Source organism: Ornithodoros turicata, chromosome 6, assembly GCF_037126465.1.
Source record: "Ornithodoros turicata isolate Travis chromosome 6, ASM3712646v1, whole genome shotgun sequence".
NCBI lineage: Eukaryota > Metazoa > Arthropoda > Arachnida > Ixodida > Argasidae > Ornithodoros > Ornithodoros turicata.
This window is the reverse complement of record NC_088206.1, coordinates 65,551,274-65,571,024: the sequence shown is the minus strand read 5'-3', so window position 1 is coordinate 65,571,024 and position 19,751 is coordinate 65,551,274. Positions and strand designations below refer to the sequence as shown.

Genomic DNA, 19,751 nt, shown 5'->3' with positions numbered 1-19,751 from the left:
TCGAACTTCCCGAGCACGCTCGAGTTTTGACGCTGCTACACGGCCACTTTCAATGCGCATTGAATGGTTGACGGTGTCGAGAATATAGGCAAATGAATAAACGGAACTCATTAATTTCGCGCTTCCTATATAACAGCGATATTAGTGGTTTTATCGTATACCGATGTAAGCATCATTTGTAGCTTCGCGCGCATGTCCGTTTTAAGTTATGACAGTTCACCGGGGTCGCGGATGCAAATGGCGGCCGTCGAGCCGTCTTGAAATTCTCAATCCTGTTATGGGAACTGTCATGAGTGAAGCAGGATCAAAGTTCGATCCTGCTTGGAAGCGGCCGTGCAGCACCATCCGATCTGCATTGGGTTCAAGCAGGTTCGGTCGAGCAGGATCGAAAATGCCCGTATGACAGGGGTATTAGATTAGAATTAGAGAAGAAAAATATGTGATGAAGACTCGTAAGTTGTAGAAAATTGCAGTGCTTTGCAGGATTTACATCTTAGTTTTGACTCGTCGGTATGAAGGCATGACGAAGAAAAACGCATTGCTTACAACGAAACATAACTAACCACGAATATTTTTCACTTCGGGAATCAGGCTTGACAGTGGCAAAGTAACACCGGATACCCATTACGAGAGTTCGCGAACCGCTGTTATTACGTCCCATGGCATATCGTGGCAGCTCTCGCAGCCATAGCGCTCGGATACGGCATTTCCTGCATGGATACAGTATAGGCCTTGCCCTATTCTTGACAAGTTCCACGTGTCGTACATGTCCCGGATGAAGCTGCAGTGGCTCGAACCACTTGGCGAGCTTAAGAACGGAAGCGCTGGGACGCCGATTTCCTGCAATTAATGGTCAGTAGAGGAAGCAGTGTTATCTAGAACTACGGATGCCACTAGGAGCCCGTCAGCCACAAAAAGGCCGCCCAACCGAACGAAAATTCCATTCCTTGACTGAGAGACCGGTGAGTAAAACGCTATCCTCTACCGCTTTTCTTGAGCATTTACGAACTTTTATTCTGACTACAAGTGTTATGTACCCGTGTTGTTCCCTACTTCAATCAAGGACCTAGCAATAGCTGTAGTGGTGCAGCGACAAAAGCAGTGCTGAAAATACATAGCCTCTTTTCTTCTTTTAAAAGTCAAGAACGCCAGAAACTTACGCACTGAAGCCCCTTCATCTATAGGCGGCTTTCACATGACGTCAAACGAACGCGTTCGGCCGCCATGGTGGTATGGTCACTTTTTCGGCGTAGCTGCCGAGATTATCTAGCATTTGCTCGAAAACGAAGCCTTGAATGGTGTAGAAGTCCGGTCGCGTCCGTACCCTTCTTTTATCCTGAAGACACTTCGTCATTGTCGTTCTCACAATTTTTTTAAATGAAAACTATGGTTGTGGCATTGAACAATAGCGCAGTTTGTCATTTTTCAATGCCGCTATAGCACGAAAACTGACCTGAGTGGGAGGAGCTTTCGAACATGCCACGTCATTGCCACGCCACGAGGTGACGTAGGTGAAAACTCCCTATAAATTGCATTAAGGACTGAAATTTGAAATCAATCATCAACGTCTTTCTGCGTCTCATTACTGCGTTTCATTGCGTGCGGACGCTGGCGAACGTTGGCTATACCGTGGCAATTAACAGACGCGTGCGAGATGTTTCGACTAACTGTCCCGACGAACTTTTTCCGACGCACGCATCGGCCCGCATGTGGGGAATCAATCACCGCATTCCGCGCATGCGTGCTGAGGCACTTCTCTGTTTGAGATAAATTCCAACATGGTAGCTGTAAACACGTAGCCAGACATGTACAGAATACTTCGCAAAAATATTTCAAATAACATACTAAATACTCCACGTAACATTTAAAATAGAGTACAAGATACTCGAAACTGAAAGTAATTTGAGTAGAGTACTAAATTTTTAAGTAGTATTTAATATACTCTTTAAAATACTTTGATATGTGCAGTAAGTGAAACGCGTATTCTGAACGTGGCCGTACAAAGAATAAGGAATGAAGTTCATCCGCCATACTTAAGCACATTTTTTTATTTGCAAGGTCTTTGTGTTAGTAATGTTTGACGAACTTTGGTGAACCCAAGCAAATTTTGGTGATATGTTCTGACCTAAAAATAAATGCCGAAATTTTCCTGTACCTCTATAAACCCCCGGGATTTACCTGGAAATATGAATACGAACCGTTTTCTGACGAAGGGGTCCGGGTACCAACAAGCAAGGCAAATATCTGCACGCTGTGAGACACAGTAGTGTGCCGACGGCAATAAAAGACCTCACACTTTTCGGCTGCCGGTAAATGCATTGAGGGAGGACGAAGATTCTTCCTATTACCCACTGAGACTAAGCAGTCTTTCTTATTTTAAATGAATGTTCCAAGTAGTGTTCGGTTAGTCACGGGTATCGTAAATTTTGTTTGGCATTAAAAGCCAGCAATCATTCAACGTGTCGCGCTAAGTCCAAATATATCGATCTCTGACGCTGTCACCATCGCCTACAATATATGGTATTTTAATGGCCTCCACCTGGAAATGTTTAGAGTTCCATATGCAGTGTTATTATATTGATGGAACAACATATGTTAATATGGTGCATATTGTAAAAAAAACAAAAAAAAAAACATGAGATGTTCTACTTTCCTAGGAATAAACGACTACAACGATGTACGTTGCTCCACTGCTCGTGGCCCTCTGTCTCGTGGTTGGTAAGTCAACTTCTTATTTACATTCACCGATCTTGCAATAAACTACAAAGAACCGAACTAACCCTACGCCCGATACGAAAGTGTCTTACTTTTCCGCTTTTATTTCATTTCTTGTTCTCTTCCAGTAACTATGCACACCCCTCCCACCCCCGATATGAAAGTTAGGAGCGTGGTGCAGATGGGTCCAGTCGTTAGCCAAGTGACATTGTTCCAGCAGCCTGTTTCTACTTTGACCAGTATATCGTTGGCCCCTATGCAGTACAATTTGGAGAGAGAGACAGAGAAAGAATTTACGTGTAAACGGTAACGCGTGGTAGATACTAGAGAGATTCAGTGGATGTTACGCTATCGCCTTAGCGTACGTAAAGGATAGCGTGATGCTTCCGCGCATTGAACGAAAGCTCTTTTTATGGCTCGCGCATGCGCAGAACCACCAACGCCATCCCTTGCGCACGCAAGGGCGATAGCGTACGGTACACTAAAACTCCCTAGTAGGGAGTCTCTGGGAAACGGTGAGCACGCTCCGGTTCCTGTTCCGTTTCGCTAACAGACAATCACCTATTGCTACGCTGACAGCTTATTGGCTGATAGCGTTGCCGAAAGGGAATCGGAGGATGATCACGGTTTCCTAAAACTTCCTAATCGGGAGCCTTAGGAAATCGTAAGCACCCACCGATTCCGACTCCGCATCGCTGTCGGTCGATCAGATATCAGCAACGTGACGTCATCCACTACAAAGCAATCATGCGATTGGCTTATTATGCTTTCGGAAACGTTATGGCGAAACTTCTACGTTTTCCTAAAACTCTCTAATAGTTTTAGTAAATCGTTCTCCCTGAAACAATTCGCGTACGGTCTAGTGGATGACCAATGAGAAGAGGAAGGAACTATGAACGTATTTACCTGATTGGGTCGCGGCAAAACCGTTCGCGAACCGTTGAGTGAAAACGATTAGCTAAAACCATAGCTTGAGAAGTTACCCGTCAAAAAGAACTCGTTACAAGTTACCGTGTGAAAAATGTAACTAAGTTAATAACGAAGTTCTTCAGCCTGAAATGTAATTCGCAGTTACTGAGTTACTTCAAAAAAAAAGAACGAGTTACTTCCAAGTTACTTGGGAGTTGGGACACAAAATAGCATTACGAAGGTGCAGCTCGCGTGAGCAGTTGAGTTAGACCTTGAGTTGCCTACGGAGGAGTGCAATACGCTTAGATCGTTTTCGTTTATGTCCAACAATAGACCTCTCCCTGTTTGTAAACAAATGACGTCATAGTGTTCGACAGCGCCACAAATTTGGTAGAATTGAACTACGCTCGAAGCTAGAGGTGAACAAGGTCGCGCCCGAAAGCCACGGTCTTGAGGGCATTACGATATGGTCCCTTAAAGGGACGCGACCCTCGGTCCTGCTTTTCTTTCAATGGGAAGCAGCGAACAAGTGCCTGTTCGTGGAACCCAGCCCTCTCCTTCCGATCTGTTTCGGTTCAGTCTGTCTACCAATGTCATGATGACGTTTCTCTGGTAGAGGTCTATTCGAACGCTTTGCATCTTACTCCCTCTGGGCGCACAATGATTCAGCTTCATTTCAATGGCAGCGGTTCTTACTTCCTGAATAAAATACTGTCATTGATTGAATATCACGTTTTATGGTAAAAAAATGCCATGAAGGAACCGGAGAGAAAGCAAGAAAATATGTGGATGTGAGTGAAAAGCGAGTTAAAAGTAACTTGGAACTTAACTTAAGTTAGTTTGGCAAAGTTACCTGAAAAAGGAACGAGTTCCTCTGAAAGTTACCACGGCGCAAAAGTACCAAGTTAAGTTACAAGTTACCAAAAAAAGGAACTTAGTTACGTAACGAGTTACCTCGAACTCTGACTAAAACTGGCTAGTTTTAGTGACCCGTTTTCATGGAAACGGTTCACCCACGGCCCATGACTTAGCCGATACAAGGTTGGGGACATGTAACACTGTTGCTCGACGAATAAGCGATTGTTTCCCACCAGGCGTCGCCCCTCGTCTTTTCACCGCAATTTCAGTCGTGATTAAAAAATATTTAGAGTTCTCTGTCGCACATAAAATTTGCAGTGTGGATTTCTTTCGGAATAAGCTTTCAAATGTCGCTGCCAATATTAACAGCTTGCCTGCTGCTTTACAGTACCTTTACGAACCGTGATACGTCTGTTGCAGGTACCCGAGCCTCCACTCCCGCCCATTCGAACGCATACGTGGACCGCGTGCTTGCCCAAACCTTTCCAGCTACCGCGGGCGCGGTTCAGGGTGAACTCGCCGGTACCAGATTCCAAGTTGGGAGTGGTGGCCTAATAACTGGACTGCTGACCAACCCTCTGGCTGTGACTCTCAAAAAGGGCGTCGTCACAGGACTTCAGCCACCGTACGGCCTCCGGAGGACGGGCGACTGCTCCCCTCCAACGCTCATAAATGGCAACATTACCATTGGTTGCTACGTCACCTTGGATGCCTTGAAAGTGAGATTCGAGGGTTCTTACTCAAGCGGGACCATCCTGGCCTCAGTAGCGAGTTTCATTGTAGACGGCAGTCTCAGCAACTCAAAGGCGTACCTGGAGGTCACGGCACGGCCAGGTCAGTATGGAATTCATCTTGCGCTTGACAGGGGCACTAAAACGCAAAAAAAAAACAAAAAAAAACTCTCAAATGAAAGTCCGTGTTTACGCAAGCAAAATTAGCGCTACCATTTAGAAGAGAAACGCATTGAAAACAGAGCAGTCTTTGGCGGCGACGAGCGGGATCCCCAGGAGGCAAAGATTGGCTGCATCCAATGAGAAGACAGCAGGAGAGGCGCGCGTATACCTGTCGTATACCGCAACGCGCACTATATTGTTCATCGGGACTGCTCCATGTTCGAAGGTGCGCGATTCCGGGGGGTGGGTGGTCATATCCAGCAAGTTTCCTTAGATTTCTGGATACTTCGTGGTTGTCTGTACTCAGTTGCGCACTGCTAGGAAACAGACATTCAACCAGGCTGCCATTATGGGCCTATGCAGAACTGCGCGCAACACCCTCGATGTCTTCTAATGTCCTTGGAGTTCCTCGTGCGGTTTGTACGAGTCGCTGTGGTGTCATGCCACGTATTCCAATGGCCCTTGGCGCTTCCTTCGCGCGCGCGCAGCTTTGTGTGTGTGTGCGCGCAGTTTTGTGTGTTTCTTCAACCTCATTTTGAGCAGTGCAGCGCAGCCAGTGGAGGAGATACATAAGCTTAACTTCATTCTCATATCTTACATCCAATGTTTCGCGTGTAATGGGTTAGTGCAGAGGCGGATCCAGGATTTTTCTGCCTTGGACAGCAGGCTAGTACATCATCTGAAACTCTATACGTAACGACTGAAATTGAGGGGGGTCACGACATCCTACCCCCCTAAATATTTAGTGTACTGCTCCCCACCGGCGAATCACCCCATGTCATAGCAACGATTTATTTGTTGTGGTTGTTGACGTTTCGGATCAAGGGTGCTTTGGTGTTTTGTAATAGCTCCGCTGCAAAAACAGTATTCGTATAAATGCTTCGTATACCTCATAACATGAAATGATCACAGTACAACGGTTGACGCCGCACTGGCACTTTACGTACGACAAATTTGCGTTTCCTTGTAGGCAAACATATATTGTTATACAGCCAACGTGCCGGACGTATCCTTATCATGCAATGCGGAGAACGCACTAACCATTTATTACATCTTTGTTTCACCAGGGAATATGCCAACGCTGAAGACGTGGAAGGTTTTGCCGACGAACGTCGTTCTGACCTTCTCCAGAAGGCCCGATCTGAGCACACAACGCTTTCAGGAATTCTACAACGGAATTTCAACACACGTTCAGCGAGTCTTTAACACATGGTTATACGGACCCCTCGTGCAAGCTCTTGCCTACTCTGTTAGGGTGAACCCCCTGACGGTTTAAAGCTTCCCAAATAAAGGCAGATTAAAAACTGAGTTTACTATCGTTCCGGCTCTGTCATTCTGCATTTATTCTCTCTCATGCTCACTCCTTATCCTGATCATGAGTGAGAAAACGGACTACAGCGATGATGATGATGATGATGATGATGATGATGATGATGATGATGAATGGAGCATAAACAACGACGGTTATAGAAATACGACGAGAAGCTTTCCAACCTGCTGCTTGGTTGAAACAAGGAACTTATTGTTAGCACTTACTCTAGCGATGCAAAGGTATTCGATAGTATTAGTTGCTGTCAACGTCGTCCCAAGTAATGGCTAAAGCTTGTGTGAAAACAAGCAAGACATGATTTCAACGTTTCCTGAATGCCGTGCCGTAAAATCACAGTTTCAGCTAGAGCAGATGGTATGAAATATAGTTGAAATATAGTATATGAATACGTGGTGCGATGAATATCATGCGTGGTATGAATGCGAAGACGTCCTTGCATCAGGTACTGCTTTTAGCCTAGCTAGCTGTGGCCCAAGTTACCTTACACTTTCCGGCCCTGTCTACAACGCTGCACCGTACACGAAGGGGGATGGTGAGGTACGGCACGGTAAGACGTAGCTGCAATCTTTACAATGTAATAGCTGTGACAGACACGCACTGAGTTGCTCCCAGACATGTACAAGATACTCAAAAACGTATTTAAGATAAGATAATAAATACTAAGGTTAGAATGTAATTAAGATAGAGTATAAATACATGAAAATTAAAGTAATTAAGATAGAGTATAAATACATGAAAATTAAAGTAATTAAGTTAGAGTACAAAATACTTCAAAAAGTATTTGAAATACAATTAAGATACTATTTATCCTTCAACGCAAAAAGTCATCGGTCACTGGTCAATGCGGCAAGTCGCCGCTATGTCACATGAATCACCTAAACCCTGCGCACTACGCTAGTCGCCACTGTGTGATAGGAGTCATCTAAACATAAGTCCGTAAAAGATGGCAAAGAGATGCCATATAACTCCACTAAGTATATGTGACCCAGAACAAAGCAAACTTCTAGCAGGTCCCTGCTCGGCGAGGTCAGAATTCGGCGTCACCGCGTCAGGGCACACATAATAGATAGACACTGGCCAAGGATTAGTACACAGGAGGCAAGATCTATAAATGGAGACTTCCAAGCAGTGCCAATGACCGGGTCTAGAGTCACTATCCAGGTCAAGTCAGGGGCACGGAAAAGTTCCACTGAACAAGCAAGATAATGGAAAGACGAGACACAGACGAGATCCAAAATATGTAATTAGAGTATTGAGTAGAAAATACCATGCAATGTATTTTAAATAGAGTTTCAAATACAAAAAACAGAAAGTATTGAGTAGAGTACCAAAATACTGCAAATTGTATTTAAAATACAGTATTTTAAATACAATACTCCAAATACGTACAAGTCTGGTTGCTCCTAACGACGACCATAGTTTTCATTCCATCTCAAGAACGCGCTAAGTGCAGACCCGGTCTGTGTGCAATTACTTCATCTTGTTCTTTTTCTTGATTATGGTGCGGGGAAGGTTAGCCATCCTGGGGGAGGCTTGACGAACAACCGGTTCGGTATAACCAACTACTGTGAGGCCCGATTTCACCAACGCAGGTTAACATTTGAACCGAGATAAACGGTCCCTTAACTTGAATTTAACGCTTAACTGTGCTTTGCTAAAGCGAGTTAATGTCACTGAAACATTCATGACGTCACCAAGTAACCTTTAAAAAAAATTGAGCGTTAACTTCACGTTTTAGTAACGCTAGATGTCGGTTTTAGCAAAGCTTGATCGAAGTGAACCAGCTTTGGTGAAATCGGGTGTGGTGTTATCATGGGCGCCGTTGAGGGCGGGGGAGGCAAGCACTTGCCTCTCCCCTGGCTCAAAGTTTCTTTATTTGTTTTCGTGACTTTGCCGGAGCCCTGCCGACGTGGTCAAGGCTGCACATGTCTGAAAGTCCCCGCCATCTCTCTTGTGCTTTTCTTTTTTCGTTGCACTGTGCAGTGGCGCCCGGGTCCGAGATCTTGCCCCTTCCTGTAAAATTGCCTAGCGGCGCCCCTGACTGTTACTAGCTCATCCCTGTACGGTGTTTCAAGATGAGATTTAATACGCAGCACCGTGGACTTTTTTAATTTTTATTCTCTATTTTGTTCCTGTTGCTCCACCTACTTTGTTTTGAAATTCTCATCAAGCACAAGCATAGCCACGATTAAACGCGGTCAATGATTGAGAGGTTGCAGTACACATGCACATGATAGACCTGTAAGCTCAAAAACTATCGCAAACCTAGAGCATTGACTGCAGTACGAAATGCAACGGATAATCAGCATCTTTCGTACGGATAATCGGGCAGGGAATCTTTTTAATGTGGACAGGTCGGTTAGAGCGACAATATTGCGAGGAAGACGATTCCAATCAAAATAGCGGCGCGTGGGAATAAGTGCGGTGTGGGGGGGGGGGGGGAGATGATGGTGGCACATGATATGGGGGGTGTGCTAACCCTCTTGTTCTGTGATTTGGGGTACTAGTCCAAGATGGCTACCCACCACCGAAGACATGCGAGCATCCCTCAGTAGTCTACCGTTGGGGTGCTCCCTGTACCACATGGATAGGAGGAGTCAGCAAATGCCAGCAAGTGTTTTGCCAGGATGTATGTAAACTCTCCGAAGATGATCGATGCGGTGAGAAATGTAATTAGGTAGCGACAAATATAATGCGAGAACTGAGTCGTCGCGATGATATATTTGATGAAAAAGCAGAACCCGAGCGACTTTCCGGCGACATGAGTGTGGAGATAAGTCAGGGTACTTTCTTCCGATGTGTAACAATGGATGTACGAATATAAGGATGAAACGGAAACGGGAGGCTCGGTTTTGAACTGATTCGATCATTTTCAAGAGACAATCTGACCGACTGATGTAAGGTATCGAAGCTTGCTTGAAGGTGGCTTGGCTGCTTGACGAAGCTTGAAGGTGGTTTGAAGGCTGAAGGTGATGTATAGTTGCAACATACAATGGGACGGTGCCCAGCTGAGGAAGCAACGTCTGTAACAGCTGTTGATGAATTTGTCTGCTGATCATTCTGCAGTTGGCGCCGCACCTTCACTTTATCGAAGGCGGTACTGCAAGTAAAACATATCTGCGACTTTTGACCTCGCAAAATCGTTCCCAAGCATCGTTGTGAGGATTAGTGCCAAATAAGACTTATTCCTTGAGAGCGGATACTGCAAAAAAAATCAGCGACGAGGTGTAGCGTAAACATTTATTTGAACCGTGCTTTATTATGATATAGCAATCCTGCATCGTGACACACATTCCCAGCAATTCGGGACAAAACGTAAAGCAGGCTTCACCTTGTACTGCTCCTATAGAAGCTATGTATTAAGAATAGAAAAGCACATGCAGCACGTTCCGTTCTTACTGCTTTGCATTCATAGTAGCAGCAGTAGCATTCATAGTTTGTCATAGTGAAACATAAGTTGCAAGTTTAATATTGGGGGTCTTCGAGATTCCATTTTGGTTCAAAATTTCTGACCTGTAAAGTAGGCTTCACGAGATACACTGAAGCGCTGGTTGAAGCCCTCTACCTGGTGAGTTAATGCAAATACACCGTGTACTCTGCAAGAAACGCGTGAACAGTTGAATGCTCTGTACGGCATCTCAAACACGTTACCAGACAGATAAGTTCGCATAATTGTTGCGCATTGAAACAAGCAAAAAAAAAAAAAAAAGTCTTGCTGTCACGAGATTCTTGCTTGAATGCACGGAGCTTGTGAGGAGGTCTGAGGCCAGTGGCGCGCGGGCATGGAATATCGTGGCATGAGTGGTGGTAAACAAGCACAGAGGCCGACATTAGAGCACTAAGTTGATTCCTTTCGCCTGGTAAAGCAGACATCATCTACCTACCGCCGCGGGATGCGCGTATTGAAAGTCAAAGAGCGCGTGTAGTGCGTTGTTTTTCTTATAGTGATGCTTGTAAATGCATATTTGTGGGTGAATATTATCAGGTTCCTTTGGGGTGTCTCCTGCGTCGACTCCTCCCAATGTAGCTTTCACCCCACAATTCAAGTGCATGATCAGATGCTGGAACACAAGCCTCTGCTCAACCTGCGGTGCCGTTGTGAACTCTGAGCACATTCTTATGGAATGAGCTCAGTACGTGAGAATTGTACGTACTGGTGTATGCGTTTAGGAAAAAAATATCGGTTACTTCTGTCTTGAACGTAAACACCGGCGCGATTTTCTGGAGTCCGTTTTCTTGCAATCCGTGCAGCAGTGTTTCGCAAGCTTTTCTGTCAATGTAAGTTCACATCCTGTTTTTTTATTCATTCTTCTAGATATATGCAAAATATGGGCACCCTAGGTTATTCACTGTTGAACAGAAAAAGATAATGCGTCCGATGACACGGACACGACTGCGACAATTTAATGTAATTTTAATTTGATGCAATTTAAATTTAATGTGATTTCAAAACTGATAAGTCAACTTTTAGGTGGCTTTATACTTGTTCTTCAGAGAAGTGTAGTATTTTCCAGCAAATTTTCCTATTTCCAAGGATAATTCCAGCAAAGCAGAAGCGCACACAAACGCGAGTGACCAGCGACACGTCAGACGGGCAGTGCCGTGTTTGTAAAGGACGGTGGAGCAAAATAGCACCGGGTTGTGTGCGGTTTTATTGGACATTATGGGTGCGGTGGCCTCAGGGGTTTGTGTAGGGGTCTACGGGCTTCACTTTGTCTGCTTGGAATCCGAAAAATAATTTGTGTAGTACATTAGCACGGCGTGTCCAATCTTGCCCCCACGCGATGCCTCGTCTTGCCCCGAGGGTTGGAGCAAGATGAGACAATCTGCTGCTTTTGAATTTCTCGTTCTGTAATTATATTAGACCGTCTACATTCGTTCTGCATTTACAGGTCAGAAGTTGTAGGACCCTGAGAATGTGTCTATGGCTAGTTTTCTTGAAAAACACGAAAAATAAAAAATTCACGTTCAAATGCAAATTTCTGCCTCATCTTGCCCCACCTTATCATATTACCCAATATTTATTTCTGTGCTAGCTACCGTGGCATAGTGGTTAGAATTACTCATTTCCACGTCGAGACTGGGAGGTGACGCGGGTTCGAGTCCTCGCACCGGCTGTGTTGTCTGAGGTTCTCCCTGGCTTTTCGGGCAGACTCTCCAGACGAATGTCTGCACAGTTCTCGCTGAAATCTGCCGAGGACCCATACCAACCCCCCCCCCCCCCCTCCCTGTCCTTACTGGTGTCCTATTTCCACCTGTCCATGTCTGCACGCCGCTCATAGCTACATTTGCTTCGCGGCGCTAACACTGAACTTAAAAAAAAAGAGCAATTGTTTATGTGTCCTTTGTCGTCCAGTGTTTATCACCTCGTCTCATTTTGTACAAGGCGGGCATTTTGCTGCTGTCCGCAAAAGAAAAGAAAGAAGCAAAGCATTTCGGGTACATAGAATGTGCGCAATAGACTACCCGCTGTTTGCGAACAGTCTACGTCACACTGCCAAATGTCGCGATCCGTCGTTGGCAACATAAAGCGACGTGGGTTGGCAGCCGCCGACCACATGAGTTGTTTCCGATTATGGATGCCATTGGCACGAAGGAGATATCAAGAAGGAGATACCAAGGAAAACTTCATGTGTGAGGCAGAACTACCCTGATCTCACCTCACAAAATGCGAAAAACCACGACGGCGACAACCAAGCGCGCTTGCTTTGCCAAAGATCCACTCTTTCGAAATTTCATGATATCTTGATATGACGTGCCGCTGCGGGTGGTCTATTGGTACAGCCCGAGATAAACGTTTACGGAACACGGCGCTGACGTATTTCTTCATCGGAGCGGCCCTCTGCTAACTATCAGGAAGGGATCGAATAAGAAACGGGTGACAAGCTATTCTCGGAGCATGTGTGTGCGTCCGCTCTGGTTTGTTGCTGGGCTGTCGCTCCAATGGAGAAATGCAACACCACTGTGTGCCGTAAACTTTTCTCCCGAGCTGTACATCAAGCGGAAAAAAACTGTCCAGCAGCGGAGCAGAATTCGTAAAAATGAAGCAAAATTCCCTTTGTTGGGCATACGGTCATCGTACTGCAGCGCACAGTTCCAGCAATTTCTGTTTAAACATTTCCGTGCATAAAGGTAATGTCATGACGCTTTTACAGCACCCTGCTGTATGCGATGAAGAAGCTCCATGAGTGTACACAACGTGCTGTCATACAACCACGTCATCTTTACTTCACCAGTAAAACATCAACCAGCAAACATACAACGCCCTGGAAGTGTTATCGCTTATCGCCATATTTCAGAGACACCTAAAGGCCACAAAAAGGCGTACGCCCTCCTCTCTCCTCGTATCAGGAGCGATAACCCTATCATTCGTGACGATGGTTGGCGCACAGCGTGCTATGCAGTGAAGTTCTCTTTTTAGAGATGTTTTGCCAACTCCGGACGACGTCGACAGGCAGACGTCTATTCAGCTCCTTGTTGAACTGCGCCACCCTGGAATACGGGACATCATGCATCATAATCGCCCTCCTCTTTCCATGAAATATCTTCCTCGAAGCATCCAGACCATGCTCCATAGGCTCCGCACTGGGTGTGCGTTCACAAATTCTCAGCTGTTCAAGATAGGCTCTAGGGGTGACGCCTGCTGAGGCCACTGTCAACAACCCGAAACAATCGCACACATCCTGCGAGACTGCAGAGCATACCATTCTGCGCTCGAAACACATCTCCCTCGCTCCCCCTCGGGCTCGCTAGCAGACATCCTCTACCCCGCTGCTTCTTCTGCCGAACGTTCCGCCGAAGCAAGAAACCTCATTCTCTTCCTGCTGAAGACAGGCCTTGCTGATCGACCCATCTAATACTCTACTCTCCCCGATGAACTCGTGCACCTCACCACATCCCCATCCTTCAACCTCCTCTATCCTCCATCCGTCCGTCCTTCCTTTGTGTTTTATTGTGTTATGCGTTTTCTTTTTGTTTTTTTTGGCTATAGTCGTGACGACGCCCACTTCTGTGTGGCCAACAACGGCGAGCCTATCCTGCCATCACCTTCCCCCCCCCCTCTCTCTCTCTTTTTAGAGTGTACGAGCGGAAGCTTTGCAACTAGCGTTCCGGGAAATAATGGGTGCGTTCCAAAACCTACTCGAGTCAAGTCGGGAGTAGCTCTCTACCCGAACCGCCGTTCCAAAACCGGGTCGACTAACTCGATGACGTCACTACCCGCATTCCAAAAGAAGGTGGAGTAACCAGAGAGTTCACTCGATTCAACTCTCCTCTGAAGACCGGTCAGGGAAGGTTCGCTCGAGTAATGACGTCATGCTTTTGTCGTGTGCTCTTTTCCGCGAAAGCGCGGTATCGAAACCAGCTGAACGTTTGGTTGTCGAAAAGCCTCGACCTCCACGACGGGTTATCAATACCAATTGGACACCGAAATAGCAACACTCTTCCGATCCGGATTGTGCGACATGGTTTCTGAGGACCATGCGAACGCCCAAAGACATATGAGCCGGATACATTTCCCAGGACAAAGTGAGTCTCGCTGATGCGCCTTTCTATTTTTGTCTTCATGTACATCGGTTTTCCATTATCTATTTAGCATATGTTCACTAACAGCTGCCCTGCAATGTTTATTTGTTCCACTGCATTGTAGCCATGTGGTCCTTGTAAAGGCAGAGCTCTATGTGGAACGTTCAAAACTATATTAGGAGCAAGGGCTATTACTGACCAGCATTGTTATTACTTTTGTGTGCGTGTGTTCGAAATGGGATTTTAAATGGAATATTACTTTTCTTCCTTTAGCTTCACAGTTGTAAGACGGTTTGTCGGTACCTTCGTGTGAACAGGTTTCAGATAAAATATGTACCATATAGGCGCAGGCTAGCTGGTGGATAAATGCCTGGGTGGAACTTGGGAAAAATTCTGAGCTGTGGAAGGAAGGGACAACACGACAGAACTCTGTCACGAATTTCCCGTCTTTTCGCCCAAGCTCATACTTCTTTCAAGGTGAATGAAACAGGAGGATTTTGCGATCTTCGTGTACTATCAGAACTGCTTCATCACGCTCTGATTACGTGTTTTGTTTCAGCAGTTCTGCTCACATTCGACTCCGACGTCGCGGACATTTCCGTGACTCTAACCATGCCCGCACCCCTACCTCAGTTCCAGGATTCCAACCAGCAGCTTCCGCCTTTTGTATTTTTCATCTTCTGTCGTCATGATGTTAACATTTTTCCTTTTTTTCATTTGACTACCAAGTGCAACGGGATGTATCCACTTCATGCATTTGGGGTAGCTAATGGTACGTGAAGTCTTCTATCCCACAAAACATTAACAAATAAATGACGACAATGTCAGCTGCTTTTCCCTTTCATTCTCTAATAGAGAACTTTGCAGTGTCTTGGAAGAAATACTACCAGACAAGCAATCTCTGAATGTAACTGTCCAGTAAGTAACTACATACACAAAGTGCTGAAAAAGGCAAATGCCCACTGGGCCGACAAGACAGTGTTCAACTATGTCCGACGGGGCATGATGACTCCTGTAAACAGCTCACAATCGTTCCCAGTCGTCGTTATGTTGTCTCCGTCAAAATAAATCTGACGCGCTTTAGATGAGAGCGGTGACGACACCGGCCTCCATCTTAACTCGGTCGGAGTCCCCCATGCGTCCCCAAAGCTACTCGACCGGGTGCGTACTCTGTGGTCACATGGTACATCTCGGTCATGTGACCTACTCCACTCGAGTAGGTCACGGTCAAGTAGGTCTTCCCCACGTAACCACTAACCTCCTTATCTTTCGCTATGCTTGCCAAGTCTTGCCTGTTGTCCCGTTTCGTCCACGTGTTCGCGAACCCTAAATTTTTCTGTAACGGGTCTGTAGCCTAGATCACTACGTTCACATAATCCCCTCCACACTCTAACAAAGCAGCCATTCACTCCGGCCGTAGAAGCCCGTACGGAACCTTTCTTCCTTCCGGGCTGTTGACCCACAATTCGCATGAATCTTTAAACACGTCACACCTAACCCTTTAAATACCATGCCAATGATGAGGACGGTGCCCAGAAGAAGAACAGTCTCTGTTCGAAATATCGGCGGCTTCTGTCATGAGGCAACTCCCTTCCTACTCGACTCGAGGGTTTGTTTTGGAACGCACCCAATGTGGCCGTGGCTTGCGCAGGAAGGAACGTTAGCGATAGCTGCTCAAGTCACCCGTCCGCCGGGAGTTTCACTCTAGTTGCAACCAGTCGGTAAGTAAGGAGCGGCCTTGCCTTACGCTGAGCTGTTACATATTCTGTGACCATGTATCATTCGAAAGCGCAAGGTGGCACGTGGTAGCGTTAACACCCTTTCCCTTTTTTTTCTAATGTCTTCTTTCCCTATTTCTCGCTTGTAGTTCCTAATTTTCCCTTCTGGAACCATCCACTACGGAGTCTTGTTTTAGCTCAAACCCCTGGCATGTTTTTCTTTTTTCTTTTCTTTCTTTTTCTTTTTTGGCACTATTGTCGTAACAGACGAGAATATCGCAAACATTTACACTTCAACGACAACAAGAACTCTATTTGATGATGATTGGGGAGTTTCATATTTTTGAGTTCAATTTTCCCTTTGGTTGACGTTTTGAGCTATTAAACGGGCGTCGAGTTAACCCAATGAAAATATATCAGGACTGTTGCTTCCGTTTCAGGCTTAAACCGTAAACAGGATGAAGTGTGCCCCTCTTCTCGTTTGCCTCCTGTTCGCTGTCTGTGAGTTGAAGAGCTTATCCATATTTCTTTTTTTTTTTGTCTCTCCGTCTCTCTCTCTTTCTCCGATACTTTCTGTATTTATTTTGGTTCTACAACATCTAGCGCTATAATAGCAATTCTTCGTCTAACGAGCATCTTGTGTCCTCACTGCGAAGAATATTGAATCCTACCAAATAAAATACACTAATCGGATCAACAAAAACACGTAAACTGTCAGTCAACAACCATTGCATAGTGCTGAGTTGATGTGCATTAGCGAAACGCCTGCTTTTCATTCATTCCGGTCTTGTCAATAGGGAAGGCAAGCTCTTCGTTTAGTAAGAGCAACGGGGTATGAATAATATAAAAACACGTGTTTATATGTCGTTAGTACGCTGTCCTTAGAAAATGGAGAGTCATGGTTGTCGCGACTGTTTACATCTTTACATCCTTGCACCCCAGGCGCCCACGCCGGGAACGTTACGGACTCCAACCGCTACTTGGACCACCTACTTTTCAACACCTTCCCTCGATTCGGTGGCCTCTCGGAGGGCGTCCTCATCGGCTTCAACTTCAGGATCAGGAGGACATTCTTCACCAATCGTAACCTGATAGTGCAGTTCAGCAACGGCAAGGTTACAGGTCTCCTCCCGCCCTTGGGTCTTAAGAGGCTGGGGGACTGTTCAGCTCCAATGTGGCAACTGGGCAACATCACGGTCTCCTGCTACGTGAGCTTGGATGGTCTCACGGCTGCGTACAGCGGTACTTACAAAGGGGATAGCTTAAAGGGTCAAGTGAAGGACCTCACCGTTCAAGGTGATCTGAAGGGTGCGATGGCGTACCTCGAGATTACAGGCAGCGTAGGTGAGCGCGCAACTTCTACTGATATACTCCTTCGACTGTTCCGCGGTATTTACGATCTCCAATGATTTATCTAGACAGCCCTAACGCCTCCCCCCGCCTCATTGTTTTGCGATACCCGATACCTTTTTCCCCTTCGCAACATCTAAAAGTGTGTGCGTGCTGGGGGTGGGGGGCTGGTGTTACGCGTTTCGACACAAGTAATAATGACGCCCCTCTCCTATTTTTGTAACACCTCCTCATACTTGGGATTCTGGCTAAACCACTGTCGGTCTCTATTATTTAATTGTGTGCTATGCCAGAATACGTAAATAACTGCAGTCGTACAAACTATCATAAGTGCAGCATGAACCAATAGAGGAAGCGCTGTGGTTGCACTTACACGATCATGTCGCTGAAGAGGGACTCATTATAGGAGAAGGAGAAGAAAGTTGATTCACTAAGTAATCTATGTAATGTTTTAATTTACCTTCAACCTTTAGTCATTGCATGAGTCATTAAACTGCTACTTGGAGGAATAACAGCGCTTATACCGCATTATGTTCAATTTCCCCAGGAGCTTCACCGTTGCTGAAGTCATGGAGTGTTCCGCCATTCAATCTTCAACTCACCCTGTCCAGAACGCCGGATCTGAACAGCGAACGCAGGCAGTCGTTCGACAGGGAACTCGAAAGCAACGTCAAGCACGCCCTGAATTTATTCCTTTACGGCCAATTGCAGTACGCACTGGCGAACGCTGTTCGGGTCGACCCCTTGCCAATGCCTTGAAGTTGAAGAGATGACAACAGATGTCCAAATAAAAGCGTGATACTGCCACCCGTCAGCTACTATTTAACTGTGGGTGTGGGATACCGAATGCACATGTGTGTACAGTGCATCTGTTTACTGGTTCAACTCATACTCGAGAAGCATGCTGCCTGCACCACAGTCTTAGAAATGAACTTGAACCATCATATCCAATGATATCGTTATCTGCTCTAATTTGTTGTAAACGGCAGGAGTACGTCTTTTTTGTGACAACTATTGACAGTATAAGTTGCACAAAAAAGGCCTAGCCTCCGGTTTTCAACAAATCAGGGCATATAATGATATGATTCGAGATGATGGTTGACTAGGAGCGAGTATGTGGTGAAGTTCATTTTTGAGAGCCCCTGTCACCAATACCACCACCGTCGCCATCGTTTTTTTTTTTATAGCACAGCTCGCTTGCCAGCTACTTCCCTGAGTCCCAATTCCGGTTCCATGGCGAAAGAAGCTAGAATGCTGGCAGTAGAAACATAAGCATGAGGCTGCTTTGGATGATGTAGAAGAAGGTGCCCAGCGTAACTCTACGACGCATCTCTCTACGACGACATTGTGCGAAGAAGTGACTACATTTGTACATTCATGCCCGTCGTCCTGCGTATGTTGGCTAAACCACTTCTTCGTTAGTGCGCAGATTATGTTTTGTCATTGCCAATGAACGGCAGTACTTGAAGTAGGCAGCTTCGTTTTCACTTTCGCAAGTGAAGAATGTTTTCTGTCTTTGTGAAACAAGTGAGTGCTTTGTGAAACAATTTTCTTCTGCAACGACCCTGAAAGCTATGTTGCGAAGGTTTGCCAATGGAAATTGTTTCAAACGCTATTCGTAACTACAAATATTTTTGCGACTGAGTTGTGGAATAATAACACACAGTGTATGATAATGGTAGACTGAATTTATTCGGAAATATATATTTGGTAATCGGTTATATTTGATAAGGCAAGTTGCATAACCACTTCGAATCCCTGGTAAGTACTCCATGAATCAATTTCAACGGCCATGTAACTTTTCTCTTAAATGTCTGGTTTGGAAGTTGAACCGCTTTCGTGCACCCCTTTTTGCAACCGTATCGTTCACGTCATCCCATTCCACACTCAAAGAAGGACGGTGTGTGTGGGACGGCTTAAGGACGGTGTGTGTTTAGCTGTATCGTAAAAGACCTTTCCCACCGTCCAGGCTGATGACATATTCACACGTAGCACATACCTTTCAGTTCTCCACATATGCAAGCATACACAGCGAGTGTTTTGGCTGATGTGGTAAACCACTGGAGTTTTTCCAATTGTTTTTAATAGAAAGGTGCATGAACACTCGTTTAAAAGAACATTCAACTAATACCTCTAATAGATACGGTGCATTGGGGGATCACTTATTGACATGTGGATGTGACAATGAAAAAATGGCTAGGAAGCATGCGAGCTGGTGACGATGATGCATAATGTAAAAACCCCGAGACTAGGGAGCACGAAGGGACAGACACAAACGTGACTTCGTGTTTGACTTGTGTTCGTTTGACTTGACTTCGTGTTTGACGTGTGTGACTTGTGTGAAAAGATATTGTGTTTGTGTCTGTCCTTTCGTGTTCTCTAGTCTCGGGGTTTTTACATTATGTGTGGGATGTCAGGCAAAATTCCAAAAAAACAAGAATTTTGTTCAGGTGT

General features: G+C 45.6%; 3 protein-coding genes and 1 long non-coding RNA gene across 5 annotated transcripts in view; 3 read left to right on the top strand and 1 right to left on the bottom strand.

Moving 5' to 3' along the window:
• Positions 1 to 19,751, bottom strand: part of LOC135397069 (uncharacterized) — a 123,339-nt gene that overhangs the window by 26,966 nt on the left and 76,622 nt on the right. The window lies entirely within an intron of this gene.
• LOC135397066 (uncharacterized) lies at positions 869 to 6,683 on the top strand. Its single transcript, XM_064628398.1, has 4 exons — positions 869 to 962; positions 2,658 to 2,718; positions 4,903 to 5,316; positions 6,443 to 6,683. Exons 2-4 carry the CDS (start codon positions 2,676 to 2,678, stop codon positions 6,649 to 6,651), a joined length of 666 nt encoding a protein of 221 aa, XP_064484468.1. The 5' UTR covers positions 869 to 962; positions 2,658 to 2,675; the 3' UTR covers positions 6,652 to 6,683.
• On the top strand, positions 13,962 to 14,971 carry LOC135398190 (uncharacterized). The gene is made up of 3 exons (XR_010424024.1): positions 13,962 to 14,232; positions 14,574 to 14,706; positions 14,792 to 14,971. It is a non-coding gene; the product is annotated as an uncharacterized LOC135398190 (long non-coding RNA).
• On the top strand, positions 15,853 to 18,104 carry LOC135398189 (uncharacterized). 2 transcript variants are annotated; one of them, XM_064629622.1, is made up of 4 exons: positions 15,853 to 15,950; positions 16,388 to 16,448; positions 16,890 to 17,291; positions 17,845 to 18,104. In XM_064629622.1, exons 2-4 carry the CDS (start codon positions 16,406 to 16,408, stop codon positions 18,054 to 18,056), a joined length of 657 nt encoding a protein of 218 aa, XP_064485692.1. In that variant the 5' UTR covers positions 15,853 to 15,950; positions 16,388 to 16,405; the 3' UTR covers positions 18,057 to 18,104. The 2 variants fall into 2 exon arrangements, with proteins under 2 accessions (XP_064485692.1, XP_064485693.1); XM_064629623.1 differs by lacking the exon at positions 15,853 to 15,950 and adding an exon at positions 15,975 to 16,034.

Excerpts from the sequence above, each read along its gene's own strand:
- LOC135398189 (XM_064629622.1), top strand. The coding sequence starts at position 16,406 with ATGAAGTGTGCCCCTCTTCTCGTTTGCCTCCTGTTCGCTGTCT. Across the intron at positions 16,449-16,889 it reads TTGCCTCCTGTTCGCTGTCT|GCGCCCACGCCGGGAACGTT; the intron begins GTGAGTTGAAGA and ends CTTGCACCCCAG. Across the intron at positions 17,292-17,844 it reads CGAGATTACAGGCAGCGTAG|GAGCTTCACCGTTGCTGAAG; the intron begins GTGAGCGCGCAA and ends CAATTTCCCCAG.
- LOC135397066 (XM_064628398.1), top strand. The coding sequence starts at position 2,676 with ATGTACGTTGCTCCACTGCTCGTGGCCCTCTGTCTCGTGGTTG. Across the intron at positions 2,719-4,902 it reads GGCCCTCTGTCTCGTGGTTG|GTACCCGAGCCTCCACTCCC; the intron begins GTAAGTCAACTT and ends CGTCTGTTGCAG. Across the intron at positions 5,317-6,442 it reads GGAGGTCACGGCACGGCCAG|GGAATATGCCAACGCTGAAG; the intron begins GTCAGTATGGAA and ends TTGTTTCACCAG.